We start from the raw sequence: 19,357 nt of genomic DNA on the forward strand, positions 1-19,357 counted from the left end.
CCAGGGTTGCCATAGGAATGGAAAGAGAAATGTGCTTAACACACTGCCTGCAGAAAATAAACAGAGAGTTGATAAGAAGCTGTGATTTTGCATCATCATGTTACCAGGGCTCATTGTGTAATGGCCTCCCTCCCACCCCCCAAACAAAAGAAGATATCCCCAAAGAGGCAGACCCTGTCTCCAGTCCAAGCAGAAGGCAGATGGGGACCCCAGAGTGCAGTGAAGCTGAGTCTCCCCCCACCATGTGCATTTCATGTCTGTTTCCACCTTTTTTTGGTCTGGCCTAGGGGAGATGCTAGTCTCCCTGAGTGGGAAACACACTTGAGCAGGAGCCAGAGCCCAGGGAATAGTGCAAGAAAAAGGAGCCTGAAATACTTCCGGGGTGCTCCCAGCCTGACTTTAAAATGGAATATGAAGTGGAGGCAGCCACGTGGAATTTAAATTTAAGGGTGTTTCCTCCCCTGGGTCCACCAGCAAAAAAAAAAAAAAAAAAGGGGGGGGGGGACAGGCTCCGAACCGGCAGACTTTCTTTCATTTGTCGTTATGTTTTACACGCACGGGAATGTTAATGTCTAAAGATGGGAGGTGATTATAAGAATAGAGCTACACATGTTTTTTTGGCAGCCCAGTCACCAGCACTTAAATTCACTTCTGACAGTTCTCAGAATCTAAAGACCCGTAAGTACTAAACCGTCATCTGTCCATCCAGAGAAGTCTCACGGTGGCAGGACTTCAAACGTTGAAATCACTCGCCTTTTTATGCATATTTTTGCCGCCACGATATTTCTCTACCACGTGTAAAACACGGTTCTCTCGAGAGACATCTAAAAAGAGGCTTGGGGTACGGGGTTTGCTAAAAGCAAAATCACCCTTGTTTCTGAACCTAGACGTACACACATTCAGAGTCGTTTGCTAAAATCTGAGATTAGGGCAAAATGGGTGATTGCTTTCTCCAAGAAGTTTGGGCTTGGTGATTACAGAAGGCAGTAGAATTGGATGATTTTTGAACTACTTAATGGTTAAAAACTAATGGTCCTGTTAAGACTTGGAAGAGGGTGCCATTATGTAACAGTTGGCTCCCTCCCGCAGAACCCTGGCTTCCAAAGTGGGCTGACACCGAGTGGGAGGAAGTGAAAAGAGGCCTCGTGTCTAAGCTCCTGCTGCAGCGACATGGTGTCAGGGAGAGAGCAACACGGTCAGAACTCGACAAAACTCCTACATCCGCTACCAGCCTGCCAGGTGACCCTGTGAAAGTCACTCACTTTCTCTGATCTCTGTTTCCGTCTTCCCACATAAAAGGAAAGACAGTCCCCCAGGGTGGTGAGGCGGGGCCCTGGAGTGAGGAACCACACAGGATCTGAGCCCCTCTGCTTCCCAGCCTACTGCCCTCAGATAACGAACCTGCCCTTTGGGTCTCACAACCTGCATCTGTGTAACAGGAATAATAAACGTCGCCTACCACAAAGGGTTGCTTTGAGAATTAAATCAGAAAATGCATGCAAAGGGTTCTTAGGTGCGAGGCCCCTAATAACCACTCAATAAAGGAGCTGCTGCCCTGCTGCTGTGGTTACCCTTGTTATCACCGCCCCTCCAACAACCACATTCCTTCCAGAGTCAACCCTCAGGATAACACTGCTTCTTGACAACGGAGATTATGGCTCGCCCCGGGATAACTGGGCATCCAGGGTCACCCCTCTCTTCCCAAAGCTTGGAAAAGTGCCTGGGGCTTTGGAGAGACTCATTGCATGTGTTAAGTGCGTGAACAGGTGGACAAATGAATGATGAAGGGGTACGTGAGCAAATGTCTGAAGGCTGCTGCTGCACCCTGACTCGAGGCTCTCTGAGCTCGGCCAGGGTTGGCCGCTAGCCTGGCCAACGCTGCAGACAGCACACACAGGGGTACCCCCGGGCCTGCTGGCAAACTGAGGGTGCCATCCGGCACTCCTGCGCCTGAGGGGACAGTGCAGCTCGAACTAGGGGCTGTAACTCAGCACTTCAACCTCAAGGACTGAGGCCACTTGCTGGCTCTAGGAAGGACTTTAGAGAGCAGATTTCTAACCTGTCTAAAACTGCTAAGTGAGAAATTAAGGGAGACCCCAGAAGAGTCGGATGCTGGGCAGCACGGAAGGGCAGATCTACATGGCACCATAGGAATACTTGGGTTAACATGCCTCCCCCTACATCCATCACCTACTGATGACCTGAACAGAGTCTAACCCGTCACTTATCCACGTTCTCCAAATTCAGGCGTGGTGGGGCCGCTTTTGTTTTATCCTTGGCACCCACTGCACTATTATTAACCTAATCCTCAGGTTTAATTCAACTCACAGGAAAAAATAAATAAATGAAGTTACTTTTTAATGACATTTAAACCACTATGTTAAGTCAGAAGGCAGTATTGCCTGCCCTTAAAAAATACAAGAGAACCATAAAAATAAACACTTGGAAACAAAATATCGCAATGAAAAGGGAGCTAGCCACCCCTGCTTGCCTCAGCTTTGGGTTCGAGGCCCACTCTCTCTCTCTCTGTTAGAAAGAGGGGTGAACATGTGATGTATAAACATTTGCCAGCGCCTCGCTGAGGCTGCCTCCTCAGGCAGATTGCAAGACTGAAAGTGAATGAAGACAGGAGCAAGTTCCTCAAGCTGGGCGTCCATGGTTTCGGGGCCTCGTGCACGCACCCCACAAAATCATTGCAGGTGTGCAAGCCAGTAGGCCCTCCTTGCACCGCTGGTTCTCAACCCCCTTGCCGTGCGGGACAGCTGAGTTTTCTTCTTCCCCAACGCGACTGGCACGTCCTTTCCCTCGACTCCAAGACGGCAAACATGTCTATAATCAGGATGTGTCTTACAATCACCTGGCTTTTATTAGCCACTTTTACGAGTGCTTTTTAAAAGTGTCCTTTCTTTTCATCTGGGAGGCTGTTAACAGATGGATGACGTGTCTCATCGTGAGAGTCAAGGAACTAGGGCGCACCTTCCCAGGGCCCACGTGAACGGGCCTCCTACTTGGACACCAGGACGGCACCGCAGCCTGCGCTCTCCCAGTTAACGTCCCTCTGATAAAGACGTCACGGCGCTAAGATGCTGGGATCTATGGCCCTCCCCTGCAACACTCACACATTCTTGGCCTTGAACACTTGAGCGAAATGCTGCACGCTCCGGAGCACGGCGAGGTCCAGGGTCATCGCTTCCACCTTGGCTTTGTGCTGGAATGAGAGAAAATAAAGAGAAATGATAAATAACAGCAAGTTCAGTTCACGGGATCGAGTTACGGTAAATGTGTTATGGAACATGTCGGAATTCCCCTGTTTAATATTAGACGCCCAGAGAGGATATAAATCACTGCAATGAATGGAAGAACGGAGCTTTTACTGCCAAGTTTGGGGAGGACGTGAGGCCGGGACTCTGCGAAACTGCAGGCCGAGGGCTGTGCCGCTTCGCGCTCCCGTGTCGCCTCTCAGCCGGAGTCCTAAGGAAACCAGAATGACAGGGGACCCCGGGACAAGGCCTGGCGGGGGCGAGAATTCAGCAGACAACATTTTCATGTCAAAGGCTGCCATCCGGGTGCTGAAATGATTCCACCAAGACTGTCTGAAGAAAGGAAAGACAATTCATGTACACAAAGTCCAAAAACAGGCAAAAGTCATTTATTCCGCTGGATCGTGCCGGGCCCAGATCCCCTGGTGTAGTGACTCAGAAAAGCCCGTAGACAGGGGGTGCGCAGGTGGGTGACCGTGATGATGTGAATAATGACTACAGTGTCTTCGGAGCCTGCCGTCATGTGGCCACTCGCATGCACCATCTCATTTCACCCTCACAGGCTTCGATGCGGCATCTTGTAAGACGTCACAGACGTAAGAAACGGGGGAAGCCCTGACCGCTGATACGAAAGCCCGAGAGCCCTCCCGAAGAAACTGGAAGGCCTGGGCAGCCAGGGTTCGAAGCGATCAGTCCCACTGGACGGCCTCCAGGCACCGTTCTGGAAGGTCAGGGTGGCCTCGTGTGGAGGGCCCACTCCCAATACCTAAGCTGGGCTGACTTCAGGGAGTGAGGTTCGATACTAGCACGTCTAAGACCTGGCTCCCCGAAGACCGGAGGCCAGGCCGCCTGCCTGCTCAGCTAAGAAGAGCCCCACAGAACAAATGGTTAACTTGGGGATTTTGTCTAGACGGCGATGCTCAGGGAAGACTGAGGAGAGTAACACGGTGCCTCTGAGGCCGTGAAGGGGGGCGCAGAGCACCGCCGAGGACACCCTGCAACCGGACTGTCTTAGTCAGGGATGGACACAAACTGCGCTGAAGTGCTCTGTGGATCTGCGGCAGTGGATCTGGGCTGCCTGGGTTCTGGGCTCTAACCCGCCTCCCAAGCGTTGAATAATAAACATCAGGCTGCCCTGGCCAGTGTGGCTTAGTTGGTTGGGTGTTGTCCTGTGCACCAAAGGGTCACCTGCTAGATGCCAGGTCAGGGCACATGCCCCTGTTGTGGACTTGATTCCCGGCGGGGGCATGCCGTGGGGGGCCGGTCTGTTTTTCCCTCACACAGATGTTTCTCTCTCTCCCCCCCTCCTTCTCTCTCTCTAAGATCAAGAAAAACATTTTAAATAAATAAAATAAACATCAGGAAGAGGTAGCTGGGAAGCAGACTGACTTGGGGCCATGTAACAATTCTGAGACTCAGTTTCCTCATTTGCGAAAGGTGACTATTAATGATCTAGCCACAGACCTGTGAGAACAAGTGTAAAGCACCTAACGTCCTGTCTGGGAGAAAGAGGGTATTTGGTAAATTGAACTAGAAAGAGACAAATGTCCACTGTGCCGGTCTTCCCTGACACTGGCCCGCAGTGAGTTGGGTGGACTGCCGGTGGCGACGGAGTTAATGATGTGCAAGAGTCCCCCTGAGGACCACAGCGGACCTGATCTCTGTCATACCCTGGAGGATCTGGGTCAGGTTTAGGGAAAGGGGGGCAGAGAGTGTGGCTATGGCTTCTCCAAACCCAGCGGTGTATCAGCGGCGACAGAGGGAGCCGGTGCGCACGGACCTCCGTCGGAGAGCAGGGGCAGACGCACGCACGTGCAGACTGAAAGGAAGAGGAGAAGCGTTGCCCTTGCCCGAGGAAACGGGGAAAGTGGAAACACAGTTTTTGTTCGGGTTTCCTAAGCTCAGGGGTGTCCGAGCTGGAGGATCCACAGTGAGGCAAGGCTGCGCCCCTCAGCCCAGAGGGCAGGACACTGCCACCAGAGGTGAAGGAACTGGGGTGAGGCCGCCCCCATGCAGACGGCGTGGGCTTCCAGAACAGGAGCGAAACCCTCTGTGCTTTCTGCCTGAATAACTGGTATTTATCTGATGGGTGACAGCGGAGGGTGAAGTCTGTGGAAGGCTAGTGTATCCCCCTGGGGATTCTTACGCCCCATCCATGCTGCTCTACCCGATCTGACGTTCAGACTTGGCAATAGAGGGGCCTTTCCCCCTCGCCCTGAGTCCCCGGCCTCTCACTCCGTTCGCTGCATGGTCCGCAGAATCTTACAGAACTCTGAACGCATCCCAAGAGGACAGGTGGAGGTCCGTCCTGCTGGGGAAAGGGTGGCAGACACTGTTCCTCCCAGCCAAGCCCCTATAAAAGCCCCACGAGATATTATGAAAATGCAGGCACAAATCTCTGCCATTCAACAGGGAGAATGTTCCCAGATGGCGACCCTGAGCCATTCTGCAGTGCTGACCAGGGCCCGGCCGAGCGGGCCTTCGCCTGCTTCTGTGTGGAACTTGCAGCTAATAGGTTGTCTGTGCCCCCCCCCCCACTTTACAATAAAGCACCGAGCTGCCACCGCCAATAAGAACAAAATCAGAACATACACATCCAGGGGGAGCGAGGGGTCACCAGCCATCAAGTAGTTTAACAGACTAATCCACAGGCTGTGGTTACTGGGCTCCTGGGGGCCGTGATTCAAGTCCGAACACTGTCACTCAGGTAATTTTCCTGCCCTCGGCATCAGGTTTCTGTTTCTGCTACCGACCCTGAGAAACGCAGTGAAACTGTGCGATTCGGTCAATTCCGTGAAAGAAAAGCACAGCTTTAGAATCGGGGTGTGTGTGTGTGTGTGTGTGTGGTGGGGGTGCGGGGAGTTGCTCTTCTGATTGTCTGAAGAAAAGTTAGCAACTTTATCAAAGTGTTTGTTCCGAGACATGCTCCCACTGAAAATGCAGTGGCTGGTGCGTCCTATTTTGGAGGCTCCACTGCCGATGGCTGGGTGAAGGCAAAGATTCCATCTCCCGATGTGAGCGTTTCTGCCAAGTCTGGCCTTGGATCTGGGACTGGCCGCGATCCACTTCCATGGTTTAGCTATTGAACCTTTTTGTGGCAGCTGTTAATGTTGGAACTAATTATAGACTCCGAGAAGTGGTACATAGAGGGCTCGATACCCACCTCCCAGCACCCTCCAGTGGTGACATCTTACCCGTGTACACTTGTCACGTTATCAAAGCCATTGGCACAGTGCGATCCATACGACATCAGACATTGCTAAGGTGTCACCAGTTTCCGGATGAACCTCTTTTCTTTATTTGTAACGTCTTTGTGTATAATTCTGAGACATGTTAGCACATGTATAAATTCATAAAATCGTCACTGTATTCGAGATACAGAAATGTTCCGTCACCACGAAGGAACCAGTGAGTTTTGTATTCAGAGGGTGTTAGAATTAGCACATGCCATCTGGCCTTGCTAGGCCAGAGTCTGTTCTCTGGATCAGCCAAACAAACGCATATGCAGAGTCCCAGCTTAAAATCCTTCTGTAGCCCAGCCGGTATGGCTCAGTGGTTGAGCATTGACCCATGCACCAAGAGGTCACCAGTCCAATTCCCGGTCAGGGCACATGCCCAGGTAGTGGGCCTGATCCCCAGTGGGGGGCATGCAGGAGGCGGCCAATCGATGTTCTCTCTCATCTATGTTTCTATCTCTCTCTAAAAAATCAATAAAGAAAAAATAATCCTTTTGTAGCTCAAAATGGCCAACAAGATGTGGTCCGGAATCCTTAGGGTGGCTCACTCAGAGTGTCTGTGTCTGTGTCAGTCAGGATGTTTCCGTAAAGAGCAGCCCCCACCCTCGAACCTCTGTGCCTTACAACCACCAAGGTTTACGGCATGCTGGGTAGCCAGGGATCCAGGCTGATGAAGCCTCCACCTTCTCTAGCATCATCAGCCTCCACAGTGTGGGAAAGGAATGTGGAAATATCACAGCGGATCCCAGAGGCCTCCACCCAGCAGTGATGGAGGCTGCTTCTGCTCACATTTCATTGGCAAACCAAGTCATGTGACTGTGCCTGGTTTTGAGAAGGCACAACCCCCCAAGAGCCCAGAAGGAGGAGAAATGGGAACACGTAACGGAGAACAGTAACCATAACACAAAGTCCGTGTCTGGCCCTGTCTACCTCTCTAGGTGTATTTCAGGTTACTTCCTACTTCCCACTTTCATTAGTTATAATTTTTTAAAACACCAAGGAATATGAACAAAAAATGCATATACATTCCCACCACCCCAAAGTAAACTGTTACCCTTCCATGTGTCTGTCTCTCCTTCCTTGCCTGCCTGTCTCTCTCTACCCATCCAATCATTCACTTAGCTTTAACAGAACTTCATACTAACAATTCTGAATCTTAAAATGCTAGAAAATGCCTCTCTCAACCCTTCCGTAAATCCTTACACTTTTTTTTTTTTCTAGTCACACCAGTACACAAGCTTATCAACTCGGGCAAAACAGGAATGTAAATTTATTTTAAATTATGTATACAGATGCTAGTACCCATCATTTTGAAACAGAACTGCACAGGTGGCATCTCACACGTGAAGCATCAGGCAACTTCTAAGGAGCCGAGAAGCCCACCTGCTCCTGACACCCCAGGCTCAGCCAGAAAGACAGAGTAATTAAGCAGCCACATACTCTTCTTCCGAGTCCTTGGGATCCAGGGGTACTCGCCGGGACACAGTTCACCGACACCTCAACAGACCAAGTCTGCTCGGTCTGTTCTGTGTTCAGCCCCCAGACAGTTCTGGGTGGCGGCAGAGTCCTCGGATTGCTTGCTGGTAGGCAGGAGTGATCTCTCTCCCATGTTATGACTATGAATTAGCCGAGTGTGACTCAGATGTGATACCGCCTGAAACCAAAGGAGCCATATGGGGACTGTGTGGTATTTAAACGAAGAAACAGAAAGATGTTGTCATCCACAGCAGGGACGCAGAGCCCGGCATGACCGAGGCACCGGCACCGTGACCTCGGGGAGCTGCTTCCGTGCTCGGGCCTCAGCGGCCTGATTTGAAAATGGGCATTTGTCTTGCACGGCTGGAATAGCGATCGGATACGATGTACGCAAGATACGGGGCACGTAAATAGTAACGATTATCATCCTTAGTTGGAAGGCCACTGCTAAAACGTGACGGCCATTGTTTTTCCATACTGAAGCATGTTAGTAATTGTGGTCCCCCTTCTTTATTTCATGACATTAATATTAGCAGCTCAGAGAAAGTCTGACTAGGAACCCTGGGATGGAGGAAGGCACATCACACGAGACAGGAGGAAGAAGGCTCAGAGAATCTCCTTCGGGCCCCAGTTCCCAAACCCAGTGAGTGCTTTGAGCTCAAGCCGGACTGCCTGGGCCTGGATCCCAGTCACAGCACCGACCAGCTGGGCAAGGCACCGTCCTGCCTGGTGCATCCGTTTTCTCTTCTGTGCGGTGGAGGTAATAATGGCACCTGCCTTATCAGGAAATGAGGCAACGTCTACGTAAGGCCCTTGGGACAGTGCCTGGCTCCTGATAAGGGGTCTGTAACTGCTACCAATGAATACCACCACTGTGATTGTTTTTGCTGTTGTTTTTACCGTTATCATCACCGTAATCGCCGTCACCATCGAATACACTGAACTGCTTCACTCTCCACAGATAGGGCTGAGCAGGGGTCACTGGCCAAGGCAGCAACCTCAGAACACCAGCCACGTGAGTCCTTGCCCCAGGGCAACCTCCAGTGCCGCGGCAGCTCCATGGGGCCATTGCTATCAACCGCCCATTTCCCAGAGAGAGAAACTGAGGTTCAGAAAGCTGCTGCGCAACGTCACCTGGACGGCCACTGGCAGAGCCACCGTCCCCCCAAACCTTGCTGCGATCACGCTTCCCAACTCCACAGTGCCCGCGTGACCCGCCCGTCCTCCCACCGTCAACCCTCTTGCCACTCAGAGGCCTCCCAGCAAGACCGGCCCCGGGAACCGGCAGATCAGGAACTGCCCCGTGGGGGCGGCATGCTGCCCTGCCGGGTCCACAGTAAGAGTCATTTTCAAGAGTGAATCCGCCCACGCCTTCCTTCAGTAACTGCCTCTTACGCGAATCGTACTCCAAGGATTCCAACTCCTTTACTTCTTTTCCCTTTTGCCCCAACACGACAACACGTAAGAGAGCCCGTGTCCCATCCAGAAAGTGCTTACCAGCAATGAAGAACAAACGAGGGTGCCATCTCATGGTGCTGGGCCTACAGAAAACTGCATATATGATTCGAGTGACCGGGTATATTTATTTATTTATGTATTTATTTATTTATTTTCTTTTATTGATTTTAGAGATAGAGGGACAGAGAGATTTATTTTAGAGAGAGAGGGACAGAGAGATAGAAACATCGATGAGAAAGAACATCTTTTGGCCACCTCCTGCATTGTCCCCCCTCCTCCGGGGATCAGGCCCCCAACCTGGGCATGTGCCCTGACCAGGAACCAACCAGTGACCACTTGGTGCATGGGTAGACAGACACTCAACCACTGAGCCACATCAGCTGGGCATGACCAAGTGTATTTAGAAAACTAATTGTTAGTTAAAATCATCATTAATTGTAAACTGTCTGTGAATTAATTAGCTGGGAATATATAGATGAGTTTTCCCCATTATCGGAATTCTCCCCGTAATAATGGACCCAAAGTATTTGTTCTGAGAACCAGCTGGTGGGTATTATGGGACATGCTTGGGGAAATCAAGTTGGGGTAGACGTCAAAATACTCCCATCTAATACACGAGAGTTGCTTCCTCCACTCAGCCTGACCGCTTTTGACACGACCCTAGTCCGGCAGAGGTGAGAACAGACCTTCGCTACATTGTATCGAAAGCACCACCTCTGAGTTGGTCAAAAGAGGGGTACCCAGTACACCTGTCGAAGGTGGAAGGATGGAGAAACCCAGATGCAGTGCGGGCCGCAGGGAGCCTGGCCTCCAACACACCCAGAGGGGATTCTCCTGCAGTTATGGGGGCCGTACCATATGCAACCACGGACACAAGATTCGGGGTTTCAGGGGAATTAGCAAGTGTGTATTCTCACTTGAAAGTGCCCATCTATGCAGATTGGATGGATGTGTGCCCACTCTTCTCTTACACTTATAGAAGGGTTCATTTCTGGGTTTCCCTAAAAAAAAAATCTCATTTACATGTATTTATTATTAACTAAAGGTGAAAAACAATGAACACCTATGCTATGCATGACATTTTTTAGTCAACAGTAACAAAATATCTTTGAAAGTGCACCATGTCCCCCACTTTACAGACTAGAAAACAGAGGCTGGGAGAGTTTAAAGCAGCACAGTCAGTAAGACAGATGCCCTAGTGACACGTGGCTGTCTCAATGCTCACATCTTGGCTGAAATACCACATTGCACCGTACCCTTGTCGTCGTGGTCTTCAATGTGTAATGCCAAGGAGCTATAAAGAAATGAACATCACCTATATATTCTTATTTGTGTCTATTTTATATCATATTTATTTGATACATTTGAAATTTACAAGAGAAGCCTATTGCGGAAAGAGAAAATGTAATGACGGCAATAATCTACGCTCAGAGCTTATCGCTAAAGGCATCCCGCAAATTCTCATCCAATGGGCCTTAATTGCATTATGCTGATGTCTCTCAGCCTCCCACTTTACACATGCACAGTCCTGATTTTATGTTCAGAAACCTTAAATAGGAGTTGTCACATTTACAACAGCGAGAGACACTGGCACTGAGCATATTATTGACATGACATTTTTCACTGAAAGGCGATACAGACCTAACTAAACTGGTTTAATAATTCATCGGTAGCCTATGTGGGACTTCATAACGCTCATCGTTCCAGTGTTATTTAAGTGATGTTAATGGTGGCAGGGGAGGGCCACAGGCACCCTCGCCAGGAAACACAGGAGTAAATAAATACCTTTGCGTTGATTTTCAGCTCCTGTACCTCTCAGATGAACCACCCAAACCAGCATCCGGAGCAAGTCTAACGCGACGTTTGCCCAACGTTGGCCAAGCCTACAGATGAGAAGGGCGCAGTGATAACTGCTCTTTCTGGGAGAGCATCCAAGGAAAACGGAGACTTTGAGAGTCTCTCTCAGAACTCTACACATGTGTACCAGTCCATATACCACTGTGCAATTAAGAAAAACAAGCTTAAAGAAGATTTTACATCTCAAAATAGGAAACAACACCCAAAATGATCTTTGGTGAAGCCCTGGATTTTTCTTGGAGAGCTGACCTGACCTTCAGATCAACCATCAAGCATCAGCCTTCACTGCTGGGCCCCCATGAGTACCCCCGCCAACCCTGTCCTCCTCCCACCAAAATACACAAATATCCCTAATAAGAAATTCACGACAAGTCTTCCTTCATTATATACAGGTCAAAAATTGTCGCCTTGTGTTGCCGGAACTCAATGTATAAAATAAACCGTATCAATGTCTGTAGGTGCTTGTAAGGCTGATTCAAGGAGAAACTGCACTGGATAACAGCTTATTTAATCTGGTATATGACCTAGGTGCCACGTGAAGCAAAACTATTAAAAACGCTTCGACAGTAATTGGCAATATTTTGCACTCTGGATAAAAAATGCTTATCTTGCCAGAAACTAACAAGAGAGGGAAAATATTCTAAAACCTTCCAATTTCCCTCTATGCAATGTATCCACTTTGCAGCTTAAAAACAGTTTAAGGAAGGACGGCAAAAGGCACAGGGGGTTGCAGTCAACATGATTGGGCATCTACGCTACTGAAGAAGGAGCCCTTTTTTTCACAGTGAATTTTTCATTCTAATGTAAGTGATGATTTACGTTAACTATAGGTAAAGCATGGTTACATTTTCCTGAAGGATTGCAGGCAAGTAAAGAGTAGTACAATAAGTTGAAGCGTAAAAGCTTTCTCTGTCATAATATTTATTATAATGGCATATAAAATAGCTGAAATAAATAATAGATGACTAAAGGTAAATTCATATGATAAAGAATCCTTCAGCAGACACCATTACTTTGACTGCTCTAGTTTTATACACAGTTGAAGACTCTTAATAAACAGGCCCCTATGTCTTCTGTAAGTACTAGAAACATCAACGACGTGCTTTAAAAGGCAACATACTGGACATCGGCTAATTTACTGTATAATTATATTCTCAACAGGAACAGTGTATCTATTTTGAATATTTAATAGCTGTGTTCTTAATGAAACTTGTTAAGCATCGGAACCCCCCTACTCTAGGGAAGTCGCTGATAAGAGAAAAATCAGTGCCCCCCTCCTAGATTCAGAAAGAAGTGTGCAGCTCCGAACACAGAGATCTGGGGGTCTGTTGATTTTGCGGTGACAGGTCAATAGCAGCCAAATGGAATAGAAAGAGAGAAACAAAATTTGTCTGCTCTGGTTTAGCAGATTCTGAATTCCACATCAAGGGCCTCATAAAGTTTGAGAGATCCTCAGAGGGAGGGAGATATTTTCGTCACAGCCCTCGGAAAAGAGAAAACCACACACGGACCCATGCTAGAAAATTCACTCAGAGGTTCTCAACCAGGAGCATCCAACCCGCAGGGGACATCTGGCGATGTCTGGAGACATTTCTGGTCCCCACAACGTAGTGGAGCGGTGTGCGTGTGAACTGGCAAGAGGAACGTGATCTGTCCGAAGATCTGCTACTTAAATTTACTTTTCGTTGTAAAAATAAAACTGGCTCACTGAAGAAAGTATAAATAACGCAGAAGTGTATGATGTATTAAGAGAAAACATCTCCCGAATCCCACTGCCCCAAGGGAACCAGAGAACACCTGGATGCACACCTTTCCAGGGTGTATTTTCTACATATGTAAAAACATTGTGCAACAGCGTTTTCCTACAAACACAGTCTCACAGCCCGTGTGTAATTGTACAACCTGGTCTTTCCTCAGGAACGCACAATGAAACACATCTCTATGGACTTCTCCCATTAGTTTCAACCTGTACGTTTAGCCTGTTGTTGGGCTTGTCGGTCATTTATTAAAACCTTTTCCCCCGCCCTGGCCGGTTTGGCTCAGCGGTTAGAGCGTCGGCCTGCGGTCCGGAGAGACCCGGGTTCAGTTCCCACTAAGGGCGCGTACCTCGGTTGCAGTTTGTCCCCGGCCCTGGTCGGTCGTGCGGGTGGCAGCCACTCGATGTGTTCCTTTCACGTCGATGTTTCTCTCTCTCTTTCTGTTCCTCTCTCTCCCTCCCACTCTACCTGAACAAAAAATGGAAAAATGTCCTCGGGTGAGGATAAAAAAAAAAAAAAAAAACCTTTTCCCCTTGGAAGGGCTTAGCTCTCCACAGACTTCACGGGCTTTGTGAACTTTCACTTACATTCTCGATACCGGTTATTCCTCATCGATAAAAACAGAAATAATATTAAAACTCCTTCTTCAGATGTCTATGAGAAGTCAGTGAAATAATATAACACCCATGGAAAGCATCTTAAATAAATATCCTGTAAGTGTTTACTATTGTTCTTATTGTAATTAATATTATTTTATATAGTTTCCAGTTTGTAGTTACCGAATACGATGCTGCAATACTTACACTTTGTAATATATGATTTTTTTCCCCCTAAAGAACAAATTCCTGGAAGAAGAGTTGCTAAATCAAGAGATATCTACATTTTAAATTTTGACAGAGTTTTGTTGGGTGTCCTCCAAAAAGGTTACAGCAATTTCCATTCCCAGGAACACTGCAGGAGACCATGAAAGAAAACCAAAACACCAATAATTCACATTGGCATTCTTCGTAAATTAACACACACAGTTTTATATCTCTAATACCTGGTACGCAGTGAGTGGCACAGAGTAGGTTTTCAAGATAGGCTTCAATTTGGAAAATGAATGAATGAATATATAACACGCCACCAAACTTGAGAAAAATGCCTAAGTAGAAATAAAGGTAGGCTGGCGATATTGGCAGAGGTTACCCATAAGCCGTTTGAAAAGCCAGGCGTTGCTCCCGGTGCCGTCGGCTGGCTGCGCGCCTGCCTCTCAGAGGTCGGCCCCACTGTGGAGGGTGGACACGAGCTCCGTATGCACAGCACACTGTGAACATGGAACAGCACCGTGACCCTGGAGGAGTGGCCACACAGGTGACTTCACATTCATGGATGAATCCAAAGAGGGAACTCTTCCCGAGGTTCTGCCGAAGCAAGGCAAGATATTCAGCAGATGAGACAGAAAAATATTTTTGAAAATGCTTCAGGGAGACATCAGGTTTCCTGCTTCAATTGGCATCTGCCTAAGCCTCTTGTAGGTTCCAACCAGAACACTCATAAACACAGAAAAAGATGAGAACTCAACACAACACACACACAACAGGAGTCACAGTCAAAGTACCCCCAAATTCTGTGCATCCTATCCATTAGCACAGGGCCAAATAAATGATACTTAAAAGGGAATTAGATAAGAATTTGAGACATTGGCAAGGATTATTTTTATGGTAGGGGGGATTTCATTGATACAATAAATCATATATGATCTGGTTTAGATGGTTAAATGAAGGAGATGTTAAATAACTACATTTTATAAGAGAAAATTTAGATATGTATATAAAAACATCAAGAGCAACCAAGGAAGGAAGGAAGGAACAGACGGATGGAGGGACAGAGGGATGGAGGAGGGGAGAGAGGAAAGAAGGAACGAAGGAAGGAAAGGAAGGAAGGAAGGAAGGAAGGAAGGAAGGAAGGAAGGAAGGAAGGAAGGAGAAAGAAGAAGAAAGGAAGGACATCTTTAGTTTCCAAAGCAACAGCAGAAAAACAAAAATGATATAGGAAGTGCACAGGTATAAAGAAAACAGATCAATCAAAAATGTGCCAAAAGAATTTAAAATAATAATAAAAACTCTTGGTAGAGAGAAAACACAAAATGAAATACAGAAAGTACTACAAATATATTCATAATCACAAGAAAAAGAAATGGACTTAAATTCACACATTAAAAGTCAGAAATCAGCAGGCTAGAATTTAAAATATTACCTCTATGGCCCTGGCCAGTTTTGTTCAGCGGTTAGAGCGTTGGCCTGCGGTCCAGAGAGATCCGGGTTTGGTTCCCACTAAGGGCATGTATCTTGGTGGTAGTTTGTCCCCAGCTCTGGTTGGGTCATGTGGGTGGCAACCACTTGATGTGTCCCTTTCACATCAATGTTTCTCTCTCTCTCCCTCCCACTCTATCTGAACAAAAAATGAAAAAATGTCCTCGGATGAGGATAAAAAAAAAAATTACCTCTATGTCACATAAAAAGATACACCGTAGATAGAGAGGACTAACACCTCTCAAATTAATTCTTCCCTTTCCACAGTATGGGATTGTGCTGGGAAGAGACTAACCAGCCAGGAACTACATTTCCCAGCCTGCACTGAGGTGGGTATCTAGGTTTCCACCAATGGCCTTTGAGTGGGACAGTGTGTAACTCCTGGTCTATTCTAAATATGAATCAGGTTCCATATTATCTTTCTCCTTCCATAAGATGAATGTAAGTTGTAACCAAATACTAAGGGATAGCGGAGCCACTAGACAAAAGAAGCTTAGCTCATTTTTTCACCACAAAACAAAACACAAAATAAAAACAGCCACCTGTCAATCAGGGATACCCAAGTGGCTCTGTGTCACACACTGGAACTCATCTGGTAAAACTGTTCTAATGTACAAGGCAGATTTAGTACCTACAGAGCCTGGAGCTCGAGAGCGGAGCCAGGACGCCAGGGTGTGGTGGCTGCTCCACGCTGCTTTTGCCAGACAATAGAAGAAATAGAAGTGCTCAGGGAAGAACTGTCCAGTTCACAAGCAGAAGGGGATGCTAGAATATAAGACGGCTGAGAAAGTCCAGACAGCGTAAAATAAGCCTGGAAGAATCTTTGAGAGACACGAGAGCATGATGAATTATGAATTAATTCAAATAAGGCAGTCCGGGAACATACATCAGATCCATAATGCTACTTTCTTACCCGAGCCTGTGATTGCAGGTAGCCTTACAGCTGTAGTTACTCAGGAGAAGGGGAGGGAGGGAGGGGGGAAGAAGCAGAGGAGGAAAGAGCTGGGTGGGCTAGTGAGGTTTCCAGGCTCGTCTGACAGCCCAACCAGGACTCCTTCAGGAAATGAAATCTAACCAGGAGCCGAGGAACGGGAGCCATGAGGACGGGAAAGCGAGCCCAACCCTTGCAGGCAGATTCCGCGCGGTGACTGGCTGTCCGTGTGCTGTGCGTGGAGCGAGCTGGTCGGGACACCAGCACACAGCCATATCCACGTCTGGCTTGCTCTGCGGTCTCTCTTATGGACAAAGGGGGCGAATGAATCGCACTGGATAATTCTGTTAAAAGCCAGCTAAGTTACAGGCGGCATGTTTTCAGAACAGCATCGCAGACAGCATTAGAGCGGGGGGCACCCACTTATAAATGTCCATTAGACGCGACTTTGGAACGGCACGCATGTTAGAGCAGCTTGGCCTTCGTGCCCGCTCTCCTGCCTCTTCAATATTTATAAAGGCGTCTTCCCTGCTCCCTGTGGCCTGATGACAGGCAGAGCTCCTGCTGCAGTGTGACAGGGTGGCCCAGAGCTCCCGCCCCTGCGGAGGAAATCCCTGGGACATTCAGTACTTTTCCTCCAGGGGAGCACTGACTTTATCAGGCCGCACTGCTTTCTGGGTCTGCAATGCATCCCCCAGAAGGACCTGGGGGTGTTTGGCCCAGGGTCACACTTCCCAGTGAATCCAGCGGCACCTTCGTCACACGTCTAGGACTTCAGACTTTCTTCGCCTGAGTGCATTTTCTAAACCCACTCCAGGCAAACATTCACTGCCAACTGAACTCTTTTGCGGTCTTATTCTCCGGCAGGTACCAGTCAGGGAAGGGACAACCATGACCTTTGTCATGTTTTATCCTGCTGAGCCCGTCAACGCAGACCTAATGACCTGCATCTTATCAAGAAAACAAAGGCTGAGAAAGCAGGAACAAGTCTGCTCAAAAAGCATATAATTAGTGACTGACAAAATTGGGATTCAGTTCCCCTCCATACTGACAAGCCAGTTCTCCTGGTAAGATAGTACTGTTGTCGCTGGGCCAGGCTTTCTCCCCAACACTGAAATGACCCCGAGTCCAGGAGATCACGGTGGGGCCACAGGGACACTCACAGGATTGTTCTGTCCATGAACCCAAAGCCTTTTCTATTTTCTTGTTTTCTTTTCACCATTAAAATTGTAACTTTATGATGGCAAAAACAGCTAACTTCAGCCTCCCTGCTGTCTCCCCCCTTTGGGGTAACCATGTTGGATGACTAAGTGATGTGTACTTGGAACTGCTTCCACATGCGCAGGAATAAGGTACGAAGCTAACCACCTCTCAGCGATTCCGTGGACACACTTCTCCTTCCACGTGGTCATGCGCAGGAATAAGGTATGACACTAACCACCTCTCAGCGATTCCATGGGACACACTTCTCCTTCCATGTGGTCATGCGCAGGAATAAGGTATGATGCTAACCACCTCTCAGCGATTCCGTGGATACACTTCTCCTTCCACGTGGTCATGCGCAGGAATAAGGTACGAAGCTAACCACCTCTCAGCGATTCCGTGGATACACTTCTCCTTCCACGTGGTCATGCGTAGGAATAAGGTACGAAGCTAACCACCTCTCAGCGATTCCGTGGACACACTTCTCCTTCCACGTGGTCATGCGTCTTGTAGCACTGGAGTCAGCAAACTTTTTCTCTAACGGGCCAGATAGTGTTTTAGGTTTTGCAGGCCATTGCCCACTACTCAACCTTTGTAGTAGGAAAGCAAAAGCAACCACAGATAGTGTAAATGAATGGGTACGGCTGTGTTTCAATAAAACTTTATTTACAAAAAACAGGTGATCAGCTGGATTTCCTCCCAGCAGAGCATAGTTTGAGATTCCTGTTTTAGAATAAGAGTCAAGTAATTTGGGTGTGTTTTCTGACATCTGGCAGTCTTATAATTAATATTATTCACAGATTCTGCCCTGACCAGTTTTGCTCGGTGGTTAGAGCATCGGCCCATGGTCCAAAAGGTCAAGGGTTTGATTCCAGTCAGGGCACGTACCTGGGTTGCAGGTTCAATCCCCAGCCATGTTCAGGGTTGTGCGGGAGGCAACCAATCAATGTGTTTCTCTCACATGGATGTCTCTCTCTCTCTCTCTCCCTCCCTTCCTCCTTTCCAATCTAATCTAAAAATCAATGGAAAAATATCTTCAGGTGAAGATTAACAAAAACTATTATTCACAGATTCCAATGAATGTAGGGGAAAATAGGAGAACATCATACCATGCCTTAAAGTATGTCTTATTTTATCGTACAGTCCCTTTGATAAAGATACAGGTAGAAGCACACAACATAAAGATTCCCAAACAGTGTGCAGAACTAAAGATACACAGCAGATTTAGCTAACATTGCTCCTTGCAAAATGTTTCTCCTGCGAAATACCCCAAAATTCAGGAGTATCACACTTTCTACATATCAGCACTAAATGGTTCCTTCGATTCCACACATCTGACTGGACAAAGAAATACACTTTGGAATCTTCAGATTTATAAAATCCTGTCAAAAAAATTGTAACAGGGGTGTCTAAACATTTTCTAAGGATGCCAATCCTTTGGCATGCAGGGAGAGAAGAATGGACATTTTTTTCATTGGGAATCAAAGATATATTCCTAGATCTGCTAAATTTTCTTTTCAGAATCCTAACAAGCATCAATTCACAAGCCCCCATGTTGGCCACTGGGTGTGTGTCATATGTATGTCCCATTCATATACATTTATATTTCAAACAAAACCTGAACAGCAAAAGAACGCTGTTAAGAAAAAGATAATTAGACACTTTCTTCTTCATTGGAGAGAACAGAATGGCCAACACAGGCACAGAGGTTGTGTATGGGGAACCACTGGGCAGGACGGGCAGAAGTACACACAAAAACACAGAGTAACGAGTCCATTATTTCCATTTCCCGGAATGTTCCTAATCTTAAGAAGTGCAGTAGCTTCTGGGTGATTGACAGACTAGGGCCATTCCATAAAGTAGGGAGGACGACAGGACACATCAT

The 19,357-nt window shown here is 47.6% G+C and overlaps 1 protein-coding gene across 7 annotated transcripts in view; it reads right to left on the reverse strand.

Annotated features, from left to right (window-relative positions):
* WWOX (WW domain containing oxidoreductase) overlaps positions 1-19,357 on the reverse strand; it is a 954,172-nt gene that overhangs the window by 705,387 nt on the left and 229,428 nt on the right. For all 7 annotated transcript variants that reach the window (XR_004961188.1, XR_004961185.1, XR_004961184.1 and 4 more), the window contains exon 6: positions 3,120-3,208. Coding sequence is in view for 1 of the 7 variants with exons in the window: in XM_036276000.1 (XP_036131893.1) it covers positions 3,120-3,208 (89 nt within the window). In the remaining 6 variants the exon portion in view is untranslated. The remainder of the gene's footprint in view (positions 1-3,119; positions 3,209-19,357) is intronic.

Source organism: Molossus molossus, unplaced genomic scaffold, assembly GCF_014108415.1.
Source record: "Molossus molossus isolate mMolMol1 unplaced genomic scaffold, mMolMol1.p scaffold_m16_p_21, whole genome shotgun sequence".
NCBI lineage: Eukaryota > Metazoa > Chordata > Mammalia > Chiroptera > Molossidae > Molossus > Molossus molossus.